We start from the raw sequence: 22,339 nt of genomic DNA, 5'->3' as shown, positions 1-22,339 counted from the left end.
TTGCGTATGTGCTATAAAGCATCGTATAACTATCTATATTTCATCAGTTTGGTCATGAACATGTTGATAAACATTATAATTTTAAAATGCCAATGTGGTAGACATCTGAATTCATTGTATAATCTCACTTTTCATCATGCTTTTCCACTCCTTTTCTTCTCTTTTTTTAATTCTTGCTCTCTGGGATCTTTAGTACCAGCTAAAATACAGCTTGCATTGAATATAATGAAGTAGAACGAAGACTGACTCTCTACGTTTGTATGCGTGCAGACCGGTCGCCAAAGAGGTCACCACGTCAGTCACCAAGGTCACGACGACTCAAGAGGGGCACTGGGTCAGGAGAGGAGTAGTGAGCCATCAAAGTTATAACCACTGCCCGTGACACTTATGCTGAGCACCACATCGCATCACAGTCGCCTGTCACGTTGTTGCATCTACTGCCACAGGCATCCTCCTTGAGTGCTGAAATAAGTTACGTCCAGTCATCGTCGTGGGAGTGGTTCTTCGTAATTTTGGTGTATTGAGAAATTTTGGTCGTGGCATTGACTGGACTGCAGATTGGCTAGAGACAGGAGCTGCGGTGGGCTGTGATAGGCCACTATAATAAAACTCTTTTTACTTTTGTTTTGTCGTGTGTACACCTGTACTTGTGCTTTTTGGCAGCAAGTCGCTCTTGCACTGTGTGAGCAAAATAGCACTGCTTATTTCGTATCGCTGGAACTTAGTGGATCTTCACCTGTACTACAAGCCATTTTACATAACATGCAATGTTTTCTGTGAAAATAAGTATGAAGTGCCCTCTGTAGAGATCCACCATTTCAATACTCTATTTTAAATGTGTCTAGCTTTTATGCGACGATAAAGGAAATGGACAATGATGTGAGCTTCATAAATGAAGTTCAAGTATGTACTGTTGGGAGCAAAAATAAGAAACCCCCCTGCACTGCATGCAGTTGCCACCTGATGATGTGGTGTCAGGACATGCACACTGCGGCAGTTTTGATACAAGGGCATCATCAGGTGGAAACAGCGTACAGTGCGGTACAGTTCAAAACTTGAAGGGTGGAGGGTCTCTTTAGCTCACAGTAGTACCTTAAGAAATAGTGGTCTCTATTGTAAGGTGCGGTATGTGTTGGTGCAACAGTGTACTGACTTTTTTAATGAGGGCTGAAATATCTTTTGCTCAAAGCTTATTTAATTGGTTGGCACTTCCTAGTTCTGGCTAGCTCAACTCATTCCATGTGAACTGGTGTTAATGCACAGATTTGTTCAACACTTTTGCAAAGTTGTGAAACAAAGCATGTAGTATGGAGATCAGGCACATTCTTGGGAGCTTAGCAGGGACTTCAGAACTGAGTGAGGCTGTTGCACTGTACCCTTCTCTCTCTCTATTGCCTCCCCTTTAGAAATGGACTTGTGAAGTCACTTGGAACGGCAGTTTTTATGTGCAGCACACATGCATGAAAAGTTTTCACTGTGTGAAGTTTGCCTCCTTGTATGCATATGCAGATGAGGTGTTTTTGGGAAATGTTACACCTACGGTTTTTGTGGCATGCAATGGTGCCTCGTCACTTGTAGAACACCAGCAAAGAATAATGTGTTTATGGAAACTGAGTAAAGGTAATTAACTTTTTTTTTTATGCGTCTGGTGTCCCAAATGAAGGCACATTACATGAACATTGTTATCAAGCACTTTCCAAGGTAAGCTCCTAGCAGCCAGAGATGGAAAAAATTCTCGAGTAAATGCAGAGTGTGGAAAGAAGCCTAGTCCATGTGGTAGTGAAATTCTGCCATTGGACAGGCCTTTTCAAATCTCTTCTGCTTTTTCTGCATTATACATTGACCAAGATATGGAGGCACATGCCAGCAGAAGACAAAGGTGCTTGCCAACACTTGACAGCAGCACATGCTGTGATGATGGGAAGTATGTGAACGTCTATATCATGGACCACTGCACCTGTATTTTGACAATAAAAATTGGCTGTTCTGCCATTACTTCATTACACAGCGTTACTGTGAAGCCAGCTTAACATTTTTGACAATGGTTTATGCAGTTGTATTTTAAGTTTTTTTTCCAAAGTAACACTTGGCTATGAGGGATGCGTAGGTAGGCTTTGCATTATTTGGGAGCTTTTCACACTGGCTTGGTAACATTGTGGAAGCTATACTAGTCATTCGAGAATTGCCAGTTGTGATCTGGTTCGTCAGATTGCCTGTGATTTTCACTGCAAAGCTTTGGTTTTCCCCTGGGTCCGGCCACTGAGTGATAAGGCATCTCTCTATACGAACACCTTGAAGTGCTGGTACAAGTAGCTGCATACAGTGCTGGACAATAGCAGTGCTTGGCGTCTCCTTCGGCAGTGGGCAGTACGCATTGCAGCAGATGGTGCTGATCCGAAATGCCACATAAAACGTGAAACCTACCATGATTGCCTTCTCACCAGACACTTCCTCCACTTTCCTCCTATTGCTCACTTAGCTTTCACCGTACCCTCCTGCTCTGCTTTTCTCCTTTCACTTTCCTTGTCGTTGTACCCTCCTCCACCAAGTAGTACAATTGGTATAGGGAACAGATAATATTTCAGGCTAGAATCCTAGGCTTCAAAAATGCAGGAAGATAGTAACTTGGCTACACAACAGAATCTGAAAAAAACTGCCCCCTAATGCTACACATAACAATTGACAACAACAGGCATGGTACAAAAGAGATGTTAACATAGGCACTGACCATCAGCAGCATAGCATATTGCCTATTACGAGGGGATGCCAAGAAGTTCCTGGCTTTGCCCCCTTTCATGTCGAATTGAAAAATAAATTTGGTACCATAAGAAACCATATCTTTTTATATAACTGTGCAACTATCAGATGTTTTGATTTTATAACTATTTTTAAGGTCAGGTAGAACCTGGATGGCAGAACCACAAGCAAGTTTCCTGCCTGGGGAGGTTGTCATGAAGTTTTTGTTTATGCAGGAAAAGTCTGCAAAGGGCATTTGCAGCAACATCTCGCAAACACATGTGGAGAAGTGCCCTTCCTACAGCACCATCAAAACCTGGGTCGCTCGTTTCAAGACTGGGCATTTCACTCAACAAGAAAGAGGCAATTAAGATGAAATGCTGCCAGAACCTATCCGAAGGAATCCTTTTGTTGCAGGACAATACACCTGCCCACACGTCCAAAGTTGTGGCTGTCAAATTGAAAACGCTGGGTTTCCATTTAGTCCACTCTCCCCCCTATTCAACTGGCCTGACTCCTTATGATTACCATCACTTTCCTATCTTGAAGCATCTCAAGTGCCATCATTTTGGCGACATTGCTGACATCAAAATCTATCTTAAAGCTGTTTTGATGACCTGTCACAATTCTTCCTCAGTGAGAAAAGCAGAAAGAACAGTATAACAAGTGCATCAGTCAGAGCGGGGATAATGTTGAATAAATATGCACTTTCAAAAATTCTAGACTCTGTGCAAAGCCAGGAACTTCTCGGCACTCCCTTGTATACTACCATAAGCTGAAAGAAAGAAAAAAAATATGCGCTAATCAGAAAAGCTTACCAACAAGCAAGTTCGGCACAGCAAACACGAAATTAGAAGCTTTGAGCATTAATAACGTCAAGAAGATAGTTGAAACACACTTCTGCCTCTGTGATGCACACAACAGATTTTGTATTGCTGCTAAGGATTCGGGCTCAAGTTCATATACAACATATCCAAATGGCATTTTCACAATTCAATTCAAACATCGATATTTTGTGGACTGCTCGAGGATGCATGAGATTAGAGATGGGGAATTAAGTGGCCAATAGTAGACTGCTATGGCCGCCTCGCACGCGAAGCGCCTCAACACGTCCAGTGTGTCTCACTGTCACCTCCGAGGCCGATTTTATTCCTCATAAGTCCGTATCCAGGTTTGGCGGTGCTGCCGATGTGACTGTCTAAACCTGCATGGGCAATATCCTACAGGAGGTGATATTGATGGGACCTCCTGCAGGCGAAGCATCTCAAAAGGGGTTCAATCTTCGGGGTGGGGATGGGGGGGGATCATCGTGTTCAGCGCTTTGGGTTCAGCTATGTGCCAGCAGGCGATCACTTCGTCAGTGTAAACATATCCGGACCGTACCCGGTTTAGGAACACCTGAGCACCTCTTGGAAAACCGGGAAGGAGAGGAGGGGGGATATGATAACATCGCACCTGAGAATCTTGGAGAGAATTGCTCCCTTTGCCTTTTCGCGGCATCGCCGTTCTTCATCGGGGTCCTCCGGAAGCGTATGTGCATGATGGGTGCTGTCAGCTCTTCACATTGGAAGTGGTGTAGCAAAGCCTCGCTCGCCAGCTCGTACTTGAGCCCCTTCGTTGTGCCCCCACAGCGCTGGATTAAGGGGAGAGCTTAAGGAGACTGTAGCCCAGGCCAGGTCTCATATCTGAAAGCGGGGTAAGGGGCCCATTTATTCTAATCTGTTTCATTATATATAGAACCATAGACTATAAAAAAGTTGAGCAAGTATGAGACGTATGTCTGAAGCAAGACAACCCGAATGGGCTGGGATATGTTCTTTAGCATATAGACCATTTTACGACCCTTGGAGTAACCGCGGTTTGACTGGGCTGTTAAGGTGGGAATTCGTCAACACTTTCCTGTGCTACGAGAGCAGCCCAGCTCCCCAATATATGGCAGCACCCTTCACCCTTTGTAAAATCGTGTAGGTGTTATGCACTGGCGCTCAAATGGCGCCCAACTACCCCACCGGCCGCCATACTTGTGGTGCATGTAGCAGACAAACGTCTCGCTAGCATGTTTCCTCGTACGGCGGTCCCGTAACTCGGAATTTGGGTTCCCGGTGGTCCACACGACTTCATGCATCCGGTTGATGCACTGTCATTAAGGTGAGACTCAAAAATCCGGTAGTTTGAAGAAAAAAGCACGAAGCCCAGGTGAAACACGCCCGCTCGCTCCGTAAGAACGCCGGCGCAGCCACCCTTCGCAATGACAAGGCCTGCAAAGCCCGCTTCAAGACACCCTACGTCGTCTGCCGGCGGCGCTGGGAACAGCGCCGAGCAGAGGAAGAAGACGCCGGGAGAAGGAACCGAGACAAGAGAGGTCCTGCAGGTGGACCCGCCGTAGCGCCTCCAAACAACGGGGCCGGTCACACACGCCGGGCCGCAACAGCAACAGACGAAAGGGTTGGCGGAGACCAGGCCGCTCCTGATCCTCGGCGACTTTAACGCCCCTCACATAACGTGGGGCTATAAGAAAAGCATTGGCTAAAGCAATGGAGAATCACGAGATGGTCCTCCTGAACGAGTCGGACGTAACTACCAGAAGAGGTAACAGTGCCGCAAGGGACACCGCGCCACACCTGTCGTGGCTATCAAGCACGCTAGACGTCTCCTGGAGAAGCGAGGAAGTGGAACTGGGGTCTGACCACAGCGTGATCGGCATCACGATCCAAGGTTCCCGATATCGGGCTGTGTTGGGGACAGCGCGGATCACGGATTGGGACAAGAGAAAGTTCACCCAGGAACAAGAAAAGGTGTCCGAGGAAGAATTGGGACCAGCTGAAACACAACAGACCTACACCGAATGGGCGAGGGACCAGAAGAAGGTCCTCCAAAAATTTACCCAAGAAATCGCAACGACGTCGCAGACACCGTACGTGGACGCCAGACTGACCTACAGTGGGTGGCCCGGCACTCAACACGGCGATGGAAACGTCAGAGGCACAACAGAAAGCTGGCCAAGCGCATAACAGCCTTGAATAAACAGATCGCCGAGCACGCGGCCAAACTATGCAGGGAGAATTGGCTGAAGACCTGCGACGGCCTGCAGGGCAAGCTCTCGACGTGGAAGACATGGTGTCTCTTGAGGCATCTGATCGACCTGCTGAGTAGCAAAACTGCAACCAATCGCAACCTTACCAAAGTATTGAACATGTACAAGGGAGACAGCCGCAGGCTCGTGGAAGACTTGAAGGCGAAGCATCTAAAGACAGAGAGGGGGAGTACCTGGTGCCCGAGAGGTACGAAGGACCCGACAACAAAGAGTTGGACCGACCGTTTTCCATGACGGAACTGTGGACAGCGATAGATGAAAGTAACAAGAGAATAAGAAGACGTGTCGCTAAGCACCGTGGCTACATCGTGTCCAGTAAGATTTCGAACTACTTTTGTAGTCCGCGCGGCCATCAAACTCTTGAAGAAGAGCATAAAGGCCAAACAACCCGTGCGTGACAAGAAGATCGCCAAGGACGCAGCCCTCCGGGCGGGAGCTGCAGAATGCCGACGCGGCCTTACTGCTAGGCCTACTGGGGCTCTGCGGAGCCTCAGTGCTGATAAGATGTCAAGCATGGGGACGCCAGTGAACCCTCCGGTAGTCGCTGTGACTTCTGCAAGTACAACGGCAGGTTGCGGTAACGAACCGTTACCTGGAGCTAGCACTTGGCCACAGAGCAACGTGGACATTACTTCAAATATGAGGACAACGCTCGGGCAGCTACCCGAGCTAAACGATACACAGCAGGCTATGGATGTGCAACAGGAAGTCGTCAATAACGCTTCTCAACGGACACCCCGGCTGGTCAAACTACCTGGGCCACCAGTCAACGCACCATCGGCAAAGAAGGTAAGGGCCGCCCCTGATAAGCTAGCTTCTGCTTACCCAACACCAGCCTTGCAGCAATCCTTCAGAGTGCATATCAGACCAACAGTGCAGTTTGATATCACAAAGATACCCACCAGAGCTGTACAGAGAATGATAGATGTACAGAATGATAGATGCAGCACTTGGTACCACAGGTTACCAGGGGTTTGTAAGCCACAGGGCATCTAACACTGTCACAGTCCATTTAACCACACTTGATGCACGCAAAATGAGCACAGTAACACAGATTCCAGTCATGGCATAGGAGTATCTTCCTGTCCAGACTTATTTTGCGTCTGGTCGAAACACTCAGCGATGTGTCGTCTATGGCCTAGACCTACAAGATTTCCCGGAGACGGTGGCCAGAGGAACATATACTGTGTTAGCCGCATGTCGTATGGGGAACAGAGGCACTTTTCTGATCACATTACAGGGACCAGATGCTCCTCCGGACACATTTTACTACAACGGCCGCATAGCGCGACCCAAAACGTACAAACCTAGACCGGTGCACTGTTACAGGTGCTACAGAGAAGGCCATATGCAGAAATTTTGTCCATATGGAGTTAACCCAGAATACATAACTGAATCGGGAGAGGTGAAATTCAAATGCGGCCTATGCAAATCTAATGACCACCATATCACTTCCTCTCAGTGTCCGACAAAAGCGAAAGCTCGAGTTACCAAGGGCTGGACGACGGAAACAATGTGCACCGGTACTGGTTAAAAACAGATTTGCAGCTCTGGCCGAAGAGCTGTTTGGTGATGCTCCTGAAGAAGAAGAGCCTGTTGCGGTGGTTGCCCAGAACGGTGCATCTTTTGCTTCTACGCTGAAGAATGGATGACGCACAAAACGGAGCACAGTGGCATTCACTGCTGATGAATTTCTGGAACTTGAAAACTGCACAAGCCAGCAGGATGCAATAGAAAAAGAAATTGCAATGCTTTCAGCACAAATTGCACAGCTGCGACAAAAGAAAGCGCGTATAGCCCAACGTCGAAAGGAGAGGTCAGAAAAACAAAGATACGCTAGCAGGCAGTACGACAGCAAGGTTAGTGGATGCTCCAATGTGTAAACCTGCCGCTAACACATGAATATGGGAGGCAGTACTGAACACACTTACGCAACTGACACACCTCATTCAGAGCAGCATACATCATAGATAGAAGTAGCCGAAAAAAAGTGGCAACAGGTTACACAATGGAACTGCAGAGGGCTCTCTAATAAAGTTGGGGAAATGAAGACAAAATTATTGTAGCATTCATGGGCGTTCTTGATACAGGAACACAAGGTTATATTCAATAACAGGATATATAGGGTACCAATGTCCTTCTATCCCTGATAAACGAGCAAGAGCAGAGGCCGAAACGCCAGAAAAAGCTGCCGTCTATATTACGGCCAACATTCCCCAAACGCCACTTGACTTGAGCAAGTGGTGCAACACTCAGCAGGAAGTAGTTGCTGTACTCATGCGTCCAAACAAAACGCCCCTGATATTAGTGTCCGTGTACGCTCGTCCAAGAAACAGAGTACTTAATCTTGGATGGGTTAAGCATATTCACCATTCATACCCTGGAATTGCGATACTAATGGGTGGAGATTTTAACGCTCTGCACACTGTATGGGGATATGATTATGATTCTAAAAGGGGTGATCAAGTTCATACTGCCCTCACAGAAATGGAATTTACACTGCTAAATCATCCAGGAGTCGCAACACTACCTGCAACACAAACACACTCACCAGACTTGACGTGGTGGAAGGGCCCTGGTGCACCACAATGGCAGGCGGAATTAGATGCGTGGGGTAGTGACCATGTCCCCATTAGTATTGGTCTTAATTTGGGACATATGATAAAAATTCGAAAGAATGCTTCTGTAAACAATGGGATGGCGTACGGCAGGATACTCGGACTCATTCAGTTAGCCCGAATACTATTGTTACCACCCTTCAAACAGTAGTCAAGGATCACACAATTACAGTGAACGAAGATCAGCCAACTCCCGACCTGCACCTACTAAAACTGGGCACGCCAAAAACTGGCCGAGATACAGGTTGGTCAGCATCCTGAAGACGTGCAAAGAAAAATTGAGGTAAACAGAGTGACGACACAGGCACGCCGATATGAAAAACAGTTAGCTCATAGGAGATGGGATGAATGGTGCAGTCGTTTGGAATCAGGAACAACCAACAAGGCCCTCTGGAGGACTTTCCATGGCATGGAAAAGAGGCGGCAGGTTAAAGATCATGCAGAAAGTATTAGACTCGCATTAAAGCTTACACCAGAGGAGTTTGCAGATCAGGCTGCTGCCCTTTTCTTCCCAAACCGTGCACATTATCCGGCGCCTTCACCGACAGTGGATGCGGTTGATAAAACAGGAATAACATCACTATTTACGAAATTGGAGTTATTGGCTGCTATAGAAGAAGCGAATGGTAAAACTGCGCCTGGACATGACGATATTCCTTATGAAGTCTTCAAGAATTTAGAAGGAGCTGCAGTTGACAGCTTGTTGGATGTGGTAAATGAGGTATGGCAAGGAGGAGACATTCCACTCGGCTGGAAACACTCGGTGGTGGTCCCAATACCAAAGGCTGGGAAACCTCCCACAAGCCTAGAATCTTTGCGGCCTATCTCGCTAACACCCACAATGTGCAAGATCTATTAAAAGATTATAGCCACCCGCCTGTCATGGTGGTTGGACAGTAATAAAAAATACCATGCTCGACAAATTGGGTTCCGAACAAACCTTAGTACAGAAAATAGACTGGCTATGCTCGCTGAAGAGATCATACACGTGTCGCCTTATAGCCACCTTGTGCGCACTGTAGTGGCTACAGACGCTGGCGAAGGCATATGACAACGTGTTACATGCCAAGATACTTAGCAACATGGAATGTATGGGCATTCCCTTGCAGGTCATAAAAGCAGTACATAATCTGCTTAAGGACAGGACGTTTTCTATCCGGATAAACGGAAAACAAATTGGCAATTACACCTCGAATAGAGGCGTGCCACAAGGGTCAGTGTTAGCACCTTTGCTATTTAATATTTCACAGATCCCATTGGTGTGGAAATTAGCTAAAATACCAGAAGTGCGGTTCATACGCAGATGATGTCACGATTTGGTCTGCTCATAAACAACTTGAGAGACAGAATCGGTATCTGCAAGAGGCCTCAAATACCATAGATGAGTATGTCCAAGATGCGAACAAGAATTGTCACCTCAAAAGTCCAGTTACATTCATGTTGCAAACAAGAATGGAAGAAAACAATTGGCAATGTAAAGAGTCACCCTAAAGATTGGAAATCAGGCATTGGAAGAGGAGGATGAGTTGAGAGTTCTTGGCCTAGAAATTCACAAATCTGGCAAAGGAACACAATGGCTTCATAAGGTGAAAAAAGTAGCTGCGACTTCCTTAAACTTGATAAAATGCATTTCGTCTAGGGGAGGAGGAGCTCGAGCGGACATGGCAAGACGTCTTGTACAAACGGTGTTACAGCCAAGGGCCCAATTCCAAAGACTCATGAGGTGGCAGTGGGTGGAGTTGGAAACAAATAGAAACGCAATGCGCACAATCATGGCTTTACCAAAACTTACCTTCTCCAAGAATTTGCACAGATAAATACGTTGACAGAATTAACTGAACAACGAGAGGCAACAAGGAATATGAAGCGAAAGTATGTTATGCCCATAGCATCCTTGTATAATGAGTAACAGTGCAAACACCACCAATTGCTGACCCCCCTCCGTGAGAATTCATGACTATTACGACAAACAAGACTACTCGGCTTCATCGTAAAGAAAAGCTGGCATCTCAACCTCTGGTTGATGTACTTCCAGGTACCTGCATTGCATATACGGACGCATCAATTATAGAAAATGGTGGTAGAACAGCAGCTACTAGTCCAACACACAGTGAACTAAAGGTACATAAAGAATATGTTTCAGAATACCCGGACCCGCTTGTGATGGAACTCTATGCAATCCACGATGCTATGGAGGCAATAAATAAAATAGATTCCTTAACAGAAGCCCACATCTATACAGACTCTTTAGCCGCCATAAAACAACTGAAGAAAGTGACAAATACGCTATGTGTAACCCAGGAAATCCACGCACTCAATAAAAAAACAAAGATACGCATCCAGATACATTGAACACAAGACGATACTGAGAACACTGAGCAGAGAAAAGTTGACCATCTCACACACGAAGTTCCAAACACTAATGCACCCCCCACCAGGCTCCCTTTTGATGCCCGCTCCACTGTTCCCATCTTAGCATCCTCTTTAAGGAAAAGTACATGTGCCCTCATTCCCCCGTGTACATTCCCCCTCCCTCATAACTTAACAAGATTGTAGGAGGTTTCCCTTAGAAGGATAAGAGCTGGGGCAGCCCTTACCCGTCTGTAGCATGCCGATGGAAATCTCAAGCAGACATCGGACCAACCACATGCCCCAAGTGTTCCACACCAGCTGAAGACGTGGATGTTCGCCACCTGCTATGGACTTGTGCACGGACAAGGGAATCAAGGACACAGATTCTGCGGGACGTGGGACTAAACACAACAAGAGAAGAGGACTTCTCTAAATGGCTCAACGACAATGATAAGAGCGAGAGCCTGCTCCGGTTCCTTACGGAAAATAATTTACACGAGTTTCTATAATATGCCTTATGGCAAGCTTGCGTACCAGAAAAAAAAAGAGAAGTGCACCCGGCAGGCATGCTATAACATACAAACTACTCGGTAACATGAGCAGTACAGCGGCCCGTGGCCTACTAGAGCACATCAACGAAGCCTGGGAGAGCTTGCGGTTGCCGAAGGAATGGAAGGACACCGAGGTCTGCTTCATTCCAAAACTCGGCAAGGCCCTCACGATAGACAATATGCGGCCCATCTCCCTCACGTCCTGCGCAGGGAAGGTGATGGAGCGCATGGTCCTTTGCTGGCTGTAGAAGCACCTCGAAGAAATGGATCAGATACCGGAAACGATGTACGGCTTCAGGCAACATCTCAGCCCGCAAGACGTGATGATCCAATTTCACAAACTGGCCGCCAAGCCGGCAATGAGGCATGCGCCGTGCGGGATACTCAGGCCTCGACCTGAAAGGAGCGTTTGATAACATGTCCCAGGCGAGCGTGTTGCAGAATCTGAATATGACCAAGTGTGGCCGAAAGACATTCGACTACATCAAAGATTTTCTATCAAGCCGAACAGCGACCATCAGGATAGGGGAGGAGAAGTCAGACCCCATCGAGCTCGGTGATAGGGTCCAATAGCGGCGTCGCGCGGGGGGTGCAGTCCGCACCAAGTGCAACGCTCGGGGGGGGGGGAGGTGCAGCAGTTAGAGCGAGGAAGGGGCAGGGACGAAATGAATTAATGTGCAAAGACGCGAAAAGGCGCACATTGGTGGAGACACTGAATGACAAGTGTGATCTCCTCGTAGAACGAATTATTCTGTTGTGAGAGGGCTTGACAACACATTCCTTAATTTATGCTAGAGACTCCATGCCATTTTAACATTGGACCGGGCCTGTGTGCATCTGTGTACCCTAGAGAGACCAGCATTAACCCAATACCCATCGGAAACCCCTGCGCAGGAGCGTATTAGACAACATCCGTCGGCGGCTGCGCGAGAGCGTTGGCAACACCCGGCGGCAGCTGTGCCGCCGCATCGCCTCTTCTTTTTTATGTGCAGCTCACTCTCCTTTCCCAAGCTAGGACCGCTGGCAGCATCTCTCCAGCAGACTTTTGTATTTTGTCTTGTTCGTTTATCTCCTGTACCTTTCTCGCTCCTCGGCCCAGTCACACATCCGCCTCACACTTTCAAAACGCCCAAAGGCACGAAATGCCTGTTGCTCAGGGAATGGCAAGTCGGATCACTACACGCTGACTAGATTTTTTAAAAAATGAGAAGGAGGGAACCTGTGTTATTTACACCTGTGGTGTTCACTACTTGACGAAGTCAATGCTGCGCAACTGTATTTGCAGACAAAGGCCTATCCCTTGACAAAGTAGTAGCAAAGTTGGAGGCCCTAAAGCTTTTTCTCAAAGAGGATCGTGGTCGCCTAGTGGAAAATGGTGTTGAGCAGGTGCTCATAAAATGCAATGAACTTGGAATTGCAGTTAAGAGGCGTGTCAGGTTAAGACAGAGGATGGCAGGTGAACAAGCCAGATTCGGGACTTTCGTTGCAGGAAGAAAATAAGAGGACGATGCTGGAGTGCATTGATAGATTTTATGCCAAGCTCTGCATAAGATCCAAAAGCGATTCGAGAAGTGGCAACTCTGTTTGGACCTGTTGAAGCAAATAGCGTTCTTTATTCAACTGAGGAAGAGCTCAAAGTTCCTATTCCGAAACTTACCGAATTCTATGACGGACTGTCTGACACCGCTCTCCTTATCGAAATTTCTGGGATGAGGAGACACCTCAAAAGCAGCCAGAATCGCCCTTGAAGTCGCCAACAGGTGGGCAGCATTGGACTTCTTGACATTCATTATGGAGTGGGATTTTGTAGAGTCCCTTCCCACCCTGTCATTAGGGCTGTATCTATTTCTCACTATATGTGTGTCTGTGACATCGTGTGAGAGAAGTTTTTCTAAGCTGAAACAAATAAAAACTACTTGAGATCTCACTATATGTGTGTCTGTGACATCGTGTGAGCGAAGTTTTTCTAAGCTGCATGAAACAAATAAACTACTTGAGATCTACAATGGGTCAGTCTAGGCTATCAGATCTGACATTTTTATCAATTGAAAGTGAGCTGGCAAAAGGCACCAATTTTGATCAAGTGATCAGCTTTGCATTCTTGCAAACCAGGAAAGCAAAATTTTGATTTGAGTTTTGAATTTTTCTATACACTCCATGAATATCTGCTTTTAATGTAACCGTGATATTTTATTTTTTTTTTGTAACAACTTACATGAATAAAAGTGCAAGTGCTCAAACATTTTGTAACAGTAGAACCTCAGTTATACGAATCTCATGGGGTCTCGAAAGAATTCCTATCACCCGAACATTGGTATCATCAAAACGAAAGAGAATAAGTTTGCAGAATCATGGGAAAGACAGTTGCGCAGAGCTGTTTACGTCTGAGAAGATTTATTACGGTCGTGCGGTCACAGCGTGACAGGCAATCATGACGTCGGCGTCGTGCTCGCCACGTACGTACCTCCGCGAACTTCTCGCGGTGCGTACAGTACGACTAGTTACTATATAGGCTTTGCACGGCAAAAGATGGCGAAGCACCGGCCGAGCGGCTCGCGAAGCGTACAGCGCGACTATAGCGCTCGCAAAGTCTACGATGTGCGGACCACGCATCACCGCAAACTGCTCGTGATGCGTACATACAGCGTTGCTGGCGATCGCATAGTGCTCAAGATTGCGGTCGTAGTTCACGCATTTGTAGTGGTACGGGAAAGTGACTGGAACATCCGAAAATTTGCACATTGTACACAATGCACTCCGGCCGGGGAATTTTGCAAATTCGTATCATCCTAAAATTCATATCAACCGGATTTGTAGTATCAAAATTTTACTTATATCGGTCTGTTCTTGATTGTACTTTAGCTTTGCATTCTTTGCGTGAATGTCCGCTTTTAAAATAACAGTGATAATTTTGGCATAATTTCCATGAAGAAAACTGGTCTTAATGTTCGCAGATTTTGTATGTCGGTTGGTTTTCGATTGTTTAACGAATGCGTTCAAGGGATACGTGTCTTTCCGTCGTTTCCTGTGTGTGTGCCTGTTGCGCCGTTGAAATTTTGTAAATACGTGTGAGCCTTTTCATTTTTTTATATGCGGCAGACATAATTCTTTGCACCTTCAACCTTGTGACTTTTGCAAGTGTCATGTTTTCTGGCATGTCCATTAAAGGTCGTGCTTAACGGCTTGTCTGTTTTATGACTTTATTATTTGCTGTGTGTTCCAGTTGTCCTTGAGTTATAGAATCCTCTCTAGTTCTTACTTGTCATTCCTGTGCATATTCCTGCGCGCGTGATAATGCGCATAGTCTGTCATTGTTTGTGTTTGCCATTCCTTTCAGCCACTATTACCGGCATAAGTGCAGTTGTTTATTGCGCGTTGGAAACTTATTCTTACGCTGAATTCGTGCAACCAGCATGCAACCAGCGTAATAAGCACTAACCCAGAGGACACAGGAAAGCGCTTCTATACGGGTTATCACGTCTTCTTCGCCGATTCTTTTTGATAGTATCTAAATATGTATGCGAAGTTGCATTGCTACTCCATTTCACGTCCTTGTTATATTTGTGCGCATATGGCTACAGTGATTCACACGCTTAATGTTTACACCGACACATTGCCTAGTACAGAATCCACTTTGTTCTTAATGGTCTGATGCCAAGCAATCACCTGCCTTAAGCCTCTTGCTCAGTGAATTTTCTGGCAGCTTACACGTGCTAATGTTTCTGCCTTTTTCAGATATAGACCTTTGCATCGGGCAAGGGAGTCGCCGAAATTCCTCCTCTCTGGACAGTCGGAAACAGGTTTCGTTGTAGCTTCCACAGTGCTTGCGCGAAGTGCACCTGACTGCCCAGTGAACAATATGGCAGCGCCCAGGGAGCCCAAAATGCAAGGTCTACATGTGCTTGTGATGTTCTACTGAATTATCAGGGGGCACAATCACTGCGTATAAGTGTTAAAAAGAAAGAAAAAAAATGCCACTCACACTGTGCGATTGGGTGCAAAGCGAACTTTACTTCAACGCAAATCATGAGCACAGAGGAGGTAGAAAGGGAGTTGCGGTTCGGTGCTTAAAACGTGGGGACAAAGGGAGGGGGGGGGGGGGGGGTGCAGCGCCGCGCCTCCGCTGGGTGCGGGTGACCCTAGCGACGCCACTGGATAGGGACACCCCACAGGGATCGGTCTTGTCGCCCCTGCACTTCAATCTGGCCCTCCTGACCCTGCCCGATCTACTCAAGCAAATCAAAGGCGTGGACCATGCGTTCTATGCCGACATTACGGTGTGAACGGCTCAAGCCGGGTCTGATGCCTGGATGGAGGAAGCCTTGCAGAAGGCAGCAACGACCGTGCACGAGTACGCAAAGTCGTGCGGACTGAGCTGCGCTCCGCAGAAATCAGAGCTCGGGAATATCCAAGAAAGAGCTGCCGCCAAACATGATCATCACCATCGACGGAACGACCATCAAACCAAGATAGCAGATTAGGATCCTCGGCCTACTATTACAGACCGAGGGGAAGGCACACGCCGCCGTCACAAAGATAAAGACTACGACCAAACAGGTACTCAGTATGATTAGAAGGGCATCTAACAGAAACCGAGGCCTCAAAGAGGATGATGCCATGCGCCTGATACGCACGTTTGTCATGTCGCGGGTTACCTACTCCGCCCCCTTTCTCCAGCTGATGAAGGCGAATAGGGACACCCTAAACACAATGCTTCGCAAGGCAACAAAGCAAGGACTGGGAATACCCGTATACTCGTCCACGCAAAGACTGCTAGAAATGGGCACCCACAACACGGTGGAGGAGCTCATTGAAGCCCACCTCTCTAATCAGAGAATCCGGCTCAGTCACACGGAACATGGACAAGCCATCCTACGCAAGATAGAATGGCAGATTGAGCCAGTACCCATCAAGGAAGCCCTTCCGAAGACTAGAAGACGACCATTCAGACCAAACCCCTTCCCCGGAACATGATGCCGGGCAAGGACGACGAGAGGCGCACCGCGCGGGCCTAAGCCATAGCCCGGAAGCTGGAGGAGAACCCCAGGGTCCTCTATATGCGGACACCTCGCTCCGAAAACACAGTGACCGTGCAGCAGTGGTGGTTACGTCAAAAGACAGGCTGATCGTCAGTGCGTGCATAAAACAACAGACCCCGCAGTTGCCGAAGAAGCGGCCGTGGTCCTCGCACTCGCACAGCCGAGCGTTGACACCGTGGTCACTGACTCAAAGACAGCCTACAGAAGCTTCCGCAGGGGGGTAATCTCCTCCGTGGCCTGAGCCATTCTATCCAAGTGCAAGCCTCCGGGAACAGCCATAGAGCTCATGTGGGTCCCGGCTCACTCACAGGTAGCAGGCAAAACCATCGCAGACTACCATGCCCGAGAAATGTCAATCCGGGGCGAGCACGGGCCGGAAGAGCTACCGCATCTGGTTACCAGCTTTCGGGAGATTACAAGGTATATGTACTTCCGCCATGGAGATTACCCGGATGTACCGAGAGGAAAGGTGCAGACTGCCAGAGCCGCACCCCAAACTCACCAGGCAACAGACGATTCTGCGTCGAGCCCGGGCGGGATCGCTTGCGCATCCCGTACTGATGAATCGCATGTACCCTGTGGAACATGATATGCTCTGTGCATTTTGCAAAAGGCTGCGGCTAAAGGTACGTCGGACAGACCTGATCAATGGTCTTAAAATTACGTTCAACGGACCTGGTGTGCTTTTCTCCGGGATACGTCGGACGGATCTAGGAGAGGTACGGCGGAAGGACCCGATGTGTTTTTCTCCGGGGTACGTCCGGAACGCCGGACGGATCCGGGCTATCCGGGCGGTGGAGTTCAGGCTTACGTCCAACGGACCCGATGCATTTTTCTCCGGGATACGCAAGGTAGATGGGCCTTGGGATACATCGGAAAAGCCGGACGAACCCGAGACCCCCGCATGTGTGGCTGTAGCTGTAGCAACAACTTGGTAGCAATAGCCAAATGTAGCTAAATCGAAGTTGATACGAGGTGTGCGAGGTGCAAGAAGTATGCATACGTGAAATTACGAAGAATAGTGCAGTGGCAAGAATAGTGCCTAGAATGGGTGATGGACTACGTTATGGCATGATGATAGGTTTACGTGAGTTGGACCGCGGCAGGGTAGCAAGCACGACCAGATCGTAAGCCATGTAATCGCTTTTGATTCTTTGATTGAGTTTTGATTCTTCAAAGTTTTCTCACTATCATCTGTGATGAGATGTGTCACACAACGCGTCGCTTTCTGCTCATATTGAGGTTTAAATGTGCTTTGCAGTGCTGTAAATTTACATACATACAAACGGCGCTGAAAAAGCTGGGTACAACACAATGGAGATTAACAGGGATGTGTTAATCCCGTTTGCACGAGAAGACATCCACTACAGCCGGGCCACCGTTAGGAGAGTAGGAGGCAGGATAGGCCGCCAGGCAACAGATTTTGTAGGAGGGCCCAGGGTGCTGAAGCCACCAGTGTAAACAAAGGCTACCAGGAGGACGAACCTAGATCAGGGAAACAGAAGTCATAGGAGAAGCAAGAGGCATAAGCGCAAGAGCCAAATTAATTCAGACATAGGGTATATTAACATGCAAGGTGGCAGGAATAGACTAAAATGGGCGGAAATAGAAGAGCAGTTAAGGCAGGAGAAGTTAATGGTTTATGGATTTGTGGAGACATCTTCGGGACATGGAGCAGCCACCCTGTAACCCTGATTATGCATGGGGATACTGCAACAGAACAGAGGGCAGCAGAAAGGAAGGGGGAACAGGTGCATTCATTCATAAAAGTACAAATTGGCAAAGAGTCAAACAGGAATGCAAGGAACATTTATGGCTAAAAGGAAAAGTGGCAGGGGAGCAAACATTCCTCGGCTTTGTATACCTGTGGACAGGAGCAACCGCCAAAGAGGAAAACAAAAAAATGGTAGAATGTATAGCAGGTGACATTAATGAGCTAGCAAAAGGATGCGAAATAATTATAATAGGGGACATGAATGCTCATATAGAAGATATGGATGGATACACAGACTCTGCAGGTACCATGATGCTGGATATGTGTGAAAGACATGACTTAGTTGTCTGTAACAGTACTGAGAAGTGTGACGGGGTCATAACGTGGGAGGTGGAGAGTCTGCATTCGACAATAGATTATGCGATAATGTCACACAGAATGTACGATAGGCTAGGGGTCATGAACATAGATGGAAATGGCGCCAAGAGTCCAGGCAGTGATCACAAACATATCAAGCTGAGTTTTGGAATAAAAACTAAAGCAGGAATGAAGCATGATGACCAGCCAGATGGGATCTTTTACTCAGAGCAGCAAATAGTAACAGCAAGCAACCAAATTGAAGCAGTAATCTTTGAGGATAATAAAGCAGAGTGGAAATACACAAAGTTAATGGGGCTGTTTGAGCTAAAGCTGGCTAAAGTGCAAGTCGGGAAAAAAAGGACAAGACGAAAACCAAAGAGCTGGTGGGATGAGGAGGTTAAGCAGGCCATAGAGAAATGTCAGTACACCTCCAGGGAACACAGATATTCTAAGCGTAGGGGAGAACCAGAAGCAGACGTTGAGAGAAAATGGGATGAATACATGAAATGTAGAAGGGAGGCATCCTACTTAATGAGAAAATTAGAAGACAGGGGTCCCAGTGGCTGTCAGAAGTAAACAGAAAGGATAAAAATGCAGCTAAGAAGTTCTGGCAACATCTGAATTCCCTTAGTAATAAGACTAGCCTAGAGCAGAGGTCTATTGTTACAGATCAAGGTATCCAGCTAGAAGGGGAAAACGCAATAGAACATATACGACTAATGATGTCAGAAAAGTTTAAAGAACAAAGAAATGTCATAGGTGCCTTAGTAGAGGAGGACAGACTGGTTAGTGCAATTGTTTCAATTGGACAAAAAGAGTGGGAAAGGGCCGAGAAGAGAGTATCAAGTAGCACATCAGCAGGCCCATATGATATTCCTATTATGTTATTAAAGACATTGAACCCAAAGTCTAAGGAAACGTTACGAGAGGTGGTGAGCAAAATGTTAATGGATGGTAAAGTTTCTGATGAATGGAGACTAAGTAGGATGAGCATGATATATAAGGGAAAGGGGGACAAAGCTGAAATAAGCAACTACCGTCCCATAAAAGTAACATCAGTGGTCTACAGGGTGGCAATGCAGGTTATAAAAGACAGACTGCAGGCATGAGTAGAGAGCAAGGGGATGCTAGGAGAGCTGCAGAATGGTTTCCGGAAACAAAGGAGGTTAGAGGACAATCTGTTCTCATTGACATAGTGTATTGAGGTAGCGGAAAAGGAACACAGACCCCTATGGCTAGCTTTTCTGGATATCAAAGGAGCCTATGACAGTGTACTTCAAGAATACTTATGGAGTATTCTGGATGTATTAGGTGTGGAAAGTGGAGTAACCAATCTTTAAAAAGATATTTATAAGCATAACCAGGTGCTAATAAAATGGGAAAAAAAGGTGTCGAAGCCTGTAGAGGTAAAGCGGGGACTTAGACAAGGATATCCCCTGTCACCTTTGTTGTTCACGCTGTACCTGCAAGGATTAGAGGCTAAACTAGAGGGGAGTGGACTCCGCTTCAACCTTTCCTTACTCAAGCAAGGAGAATTTATCCAACAGTCATTACCAGGACTAATGTATGCAGATGGTATACTAGTACTGATGGCTGACAACAGGGTAGATTTGCAGGAGTTGATGGATATCTGCAGTACAGAGGGAGATAAGTTAGGTCGGCAGTTTAGCAAGGAAAAATCAGCAGTCATGATTTTTAATGACAATGAGGCTGGCAAACATAGGATACAGGAGGACATGCTGGAAGTAGTGGATAAGTACAAGTATCTTGGGGTGTAGATAAATAATGGAGCTGAATATCAAACAGAGCATGAAAAATATTTGGCAGCTAAGGGAAGCAGAAACGCAGCTATCATGAAAAAACAGGGCACTGGGGAATTACAATAGGTATGAAGTGGTGCGAGGGATTTGGAAAGGGTGATGGTTCCTAGTCTAACTTTTGCTAATGCAATCCTGTTTATGAGATCAGAGGTCCGAGCACGGTTGGAAATTAAGCAGCGCGGAGTGGGTAGGCTTGCTTTGGGAGCTCATGGGAATGCGCCAAACCAGGGTGTGCAGGGTGACCTGGGATGGTCTTCTTTTGAGAGCAGGGAAGCTGGCAGCAAGATAGCGTTTGAGCAAAGATTGAGAAAAATGGGAGAAAAGCGGTGGGCTATAGGAACGTCTTCAGCTACCTCTACATGAGTAATGTTGACACAAGATGGAGAAGGCGGACAAGAAAATTGGCAAGCAAATATTTGGACAGCAGTAGGGGGACCGGCCAGGAATTATCAATTAAGAAAAAGGTTAAACAGGGATGGAGACCAAATCAGCATCGGAAATGTACAGAACTTTCAAGCAGGAAATAGCCAAAGAAAACATTTACGATAATTCTAGGGGCAGCTCGTTGTTTGAGGCTAGGACAGGAGTATTGCGGACTAAGACGTATCGAGTCAAGCACCAAGAGATAGACACGCTGTGCAGGGTGTGTGCGGAGGACGAGGAAATGGCTGAACACTTAATAATTGTCTGTAAAGGGCTCCGTCCGATAGTTCAAGGCAATGGGGCAGGTTTAGCCAAAGCACTGGGGTTCAAGGATAATATAGGAAAAATAGACCTTAAAAGAGTAGAAATAACCAAATGAAGGTTAGCTGTTGGTGGCTGAAAGCAAGGCAAGAATAGGTCCAAACTACATTACTACTCGCGGCTAGGCGGCTTGTGGCGCCGCCGCCCGATTCAAAGGGTTCAGCCTCCATCCATCCGTCCGTGCGTCCAGAGGCATTGGTCCGTCCCGTCCCGTCTCGTCCCATCCATCCATCCATCCGCCGGCGTGTCTCCAGCCCAGGCATCACGTCATTTTTGTTTGCTGTATGACTGGAGGTGTAGGCGCAGGTTCGTGCTTTCCGCGAGATGCTGTGATGTACGGACTAAATCCTGCAAGACTGCTGTGTGAGACTACGAGAGTACTGTGATGAGAGCGCTGGACGGACATCAGTGTGTCCATTTATGATCGCCGATGCTCCACATGCATATTAGTGTTTATTATATGCAGTGGTAAGTCCAAAAACGCCGCGTAAAGAGAGTGTCGTGGGAATTTATTTACATGCGATGTGCAACAGACAGACGATAAGTCATCGACAATTTGTTATCAGACTGCACTACAGAGCTGAAAACTCGGAAAATGATATTTCTACAAAGTACACGCCTATTGTTTACATTTGTGCGTTTTGGAGCTTCGAAAAAAATTTAAACGGCAATACTTTAATCTCGCCTTGCACAAAGTTGTTGGGAATGCACATGATACAGTTATCGCATGTTGGAGTGGACAGAAAATTAAGTGCCCAGCCCACACCGCCGAGATGCGCATTACTACAGGTGAAATGGCTCAGGCGTCTGTAAAATATTAGCTGCCTCGCACAGCGCCTTCCTAAATGTTCTGACTTTGTACTATTGTTAAAGGCCAATTTATGATTAATAAAGGAATGAATATGCTTTGTGTGATAATGACTAGTGCTTTTTCAATGTATTATGTTCATGTTTTTTTAGTTTTCCCTGAGTTGAGTTTATTTTGCTTTTTCATGCTAGACAAACACAAATATTACATTTTTAAACTTGTCAGTCCAAAGCTGAATATGAATATCTGTCATGCATTTGACAGGAAAGGTTGACGTGTATAGGATGTACGTACATGCTGCGACATCTCAGCGGCGCGTTTGGCTGCTTGCCCCAAGGTCGTGATATTTAATCCCAGTGATGGGAGCTGCACTTTGTTGGAGGCAAAATGCAAATGCATCTGTTTCCTGCAAGACGTCAATGCAAAGTACAAAGCCCAGGCAGTCAACTTAATCTGGGGCTCTCCACTACAGTATTCTTCATAGCTACATGTCCGATGTTGCA

The 22,339-nt window shown here is 46.8% G+C and overlaps 1 protein-coding gene, 1 long non-coding RNA gene and 1 pseudogene across 2 annotated transcripts in view; 2 read left to right on the top strand and 1 right to left on the bottom strand.

Moving 5' to 3' along the window:
* The window catches only part of l(1)G0320 (signal sequence receptor subunit 1 l(1)G0320), a 32,821-nt gene extending 32,196 nt beyond the window's left edge, over positions 1-625 (top strand). Inside the window, exon 9 of the mRNA XM_084589258.1 lies at positions 271-625. Within this exon, the coding sequence (XP_084445384.1) occupies positions 271-350 (80 nt within the window). The 3' untranslated portion in view covers positions 351-625. The remainder of the gene's footprint in view (positions 1-270) is intronic.
* LOC146204583 (uncharacterized) overlaps positions 1-22,339 on the bottom strand; it is a 49,720-nt gene that overhangs the window by 10,067 nt on the left and 17,314 nt on the right. Inside the window, exon 2 of the long non-coding RNA XR_014703967.1 lies at positions 4,192-4,421. This is a non-coding gene — a long non-coding RNA (uncharacterized LOC146204583). The remainder of the gene's footprint in view (positions 1-4,191; positions 4,422-22,339) is intronic.
* LOC146204584 (uncharacterized) lies at positions 15,495-21,936 on the top strand (annotated as a pseudogene).

The sequence above is a fragment of the Amblyomma maculatum genome, chromosome 1 (genome assembly GCF_055883805.1).
Source record: "Amblyomma maculatum isolate TAMU_Amacu chromosome 1, ASM5588380v1, whole genome shotgun sequence".
NCBI classification, from domain to species: domain Eukaryota; kingdom Metazoa; phylum Arthropoda; class Arachnida; order Ixodida; family Ixodidae; genus Amblyomma; species Amblyomma maculatum.
Note: the sequence above shows the minus strand (reverse complement) of the source record. Positions and strands in the feature narration are given on the sequence as shown.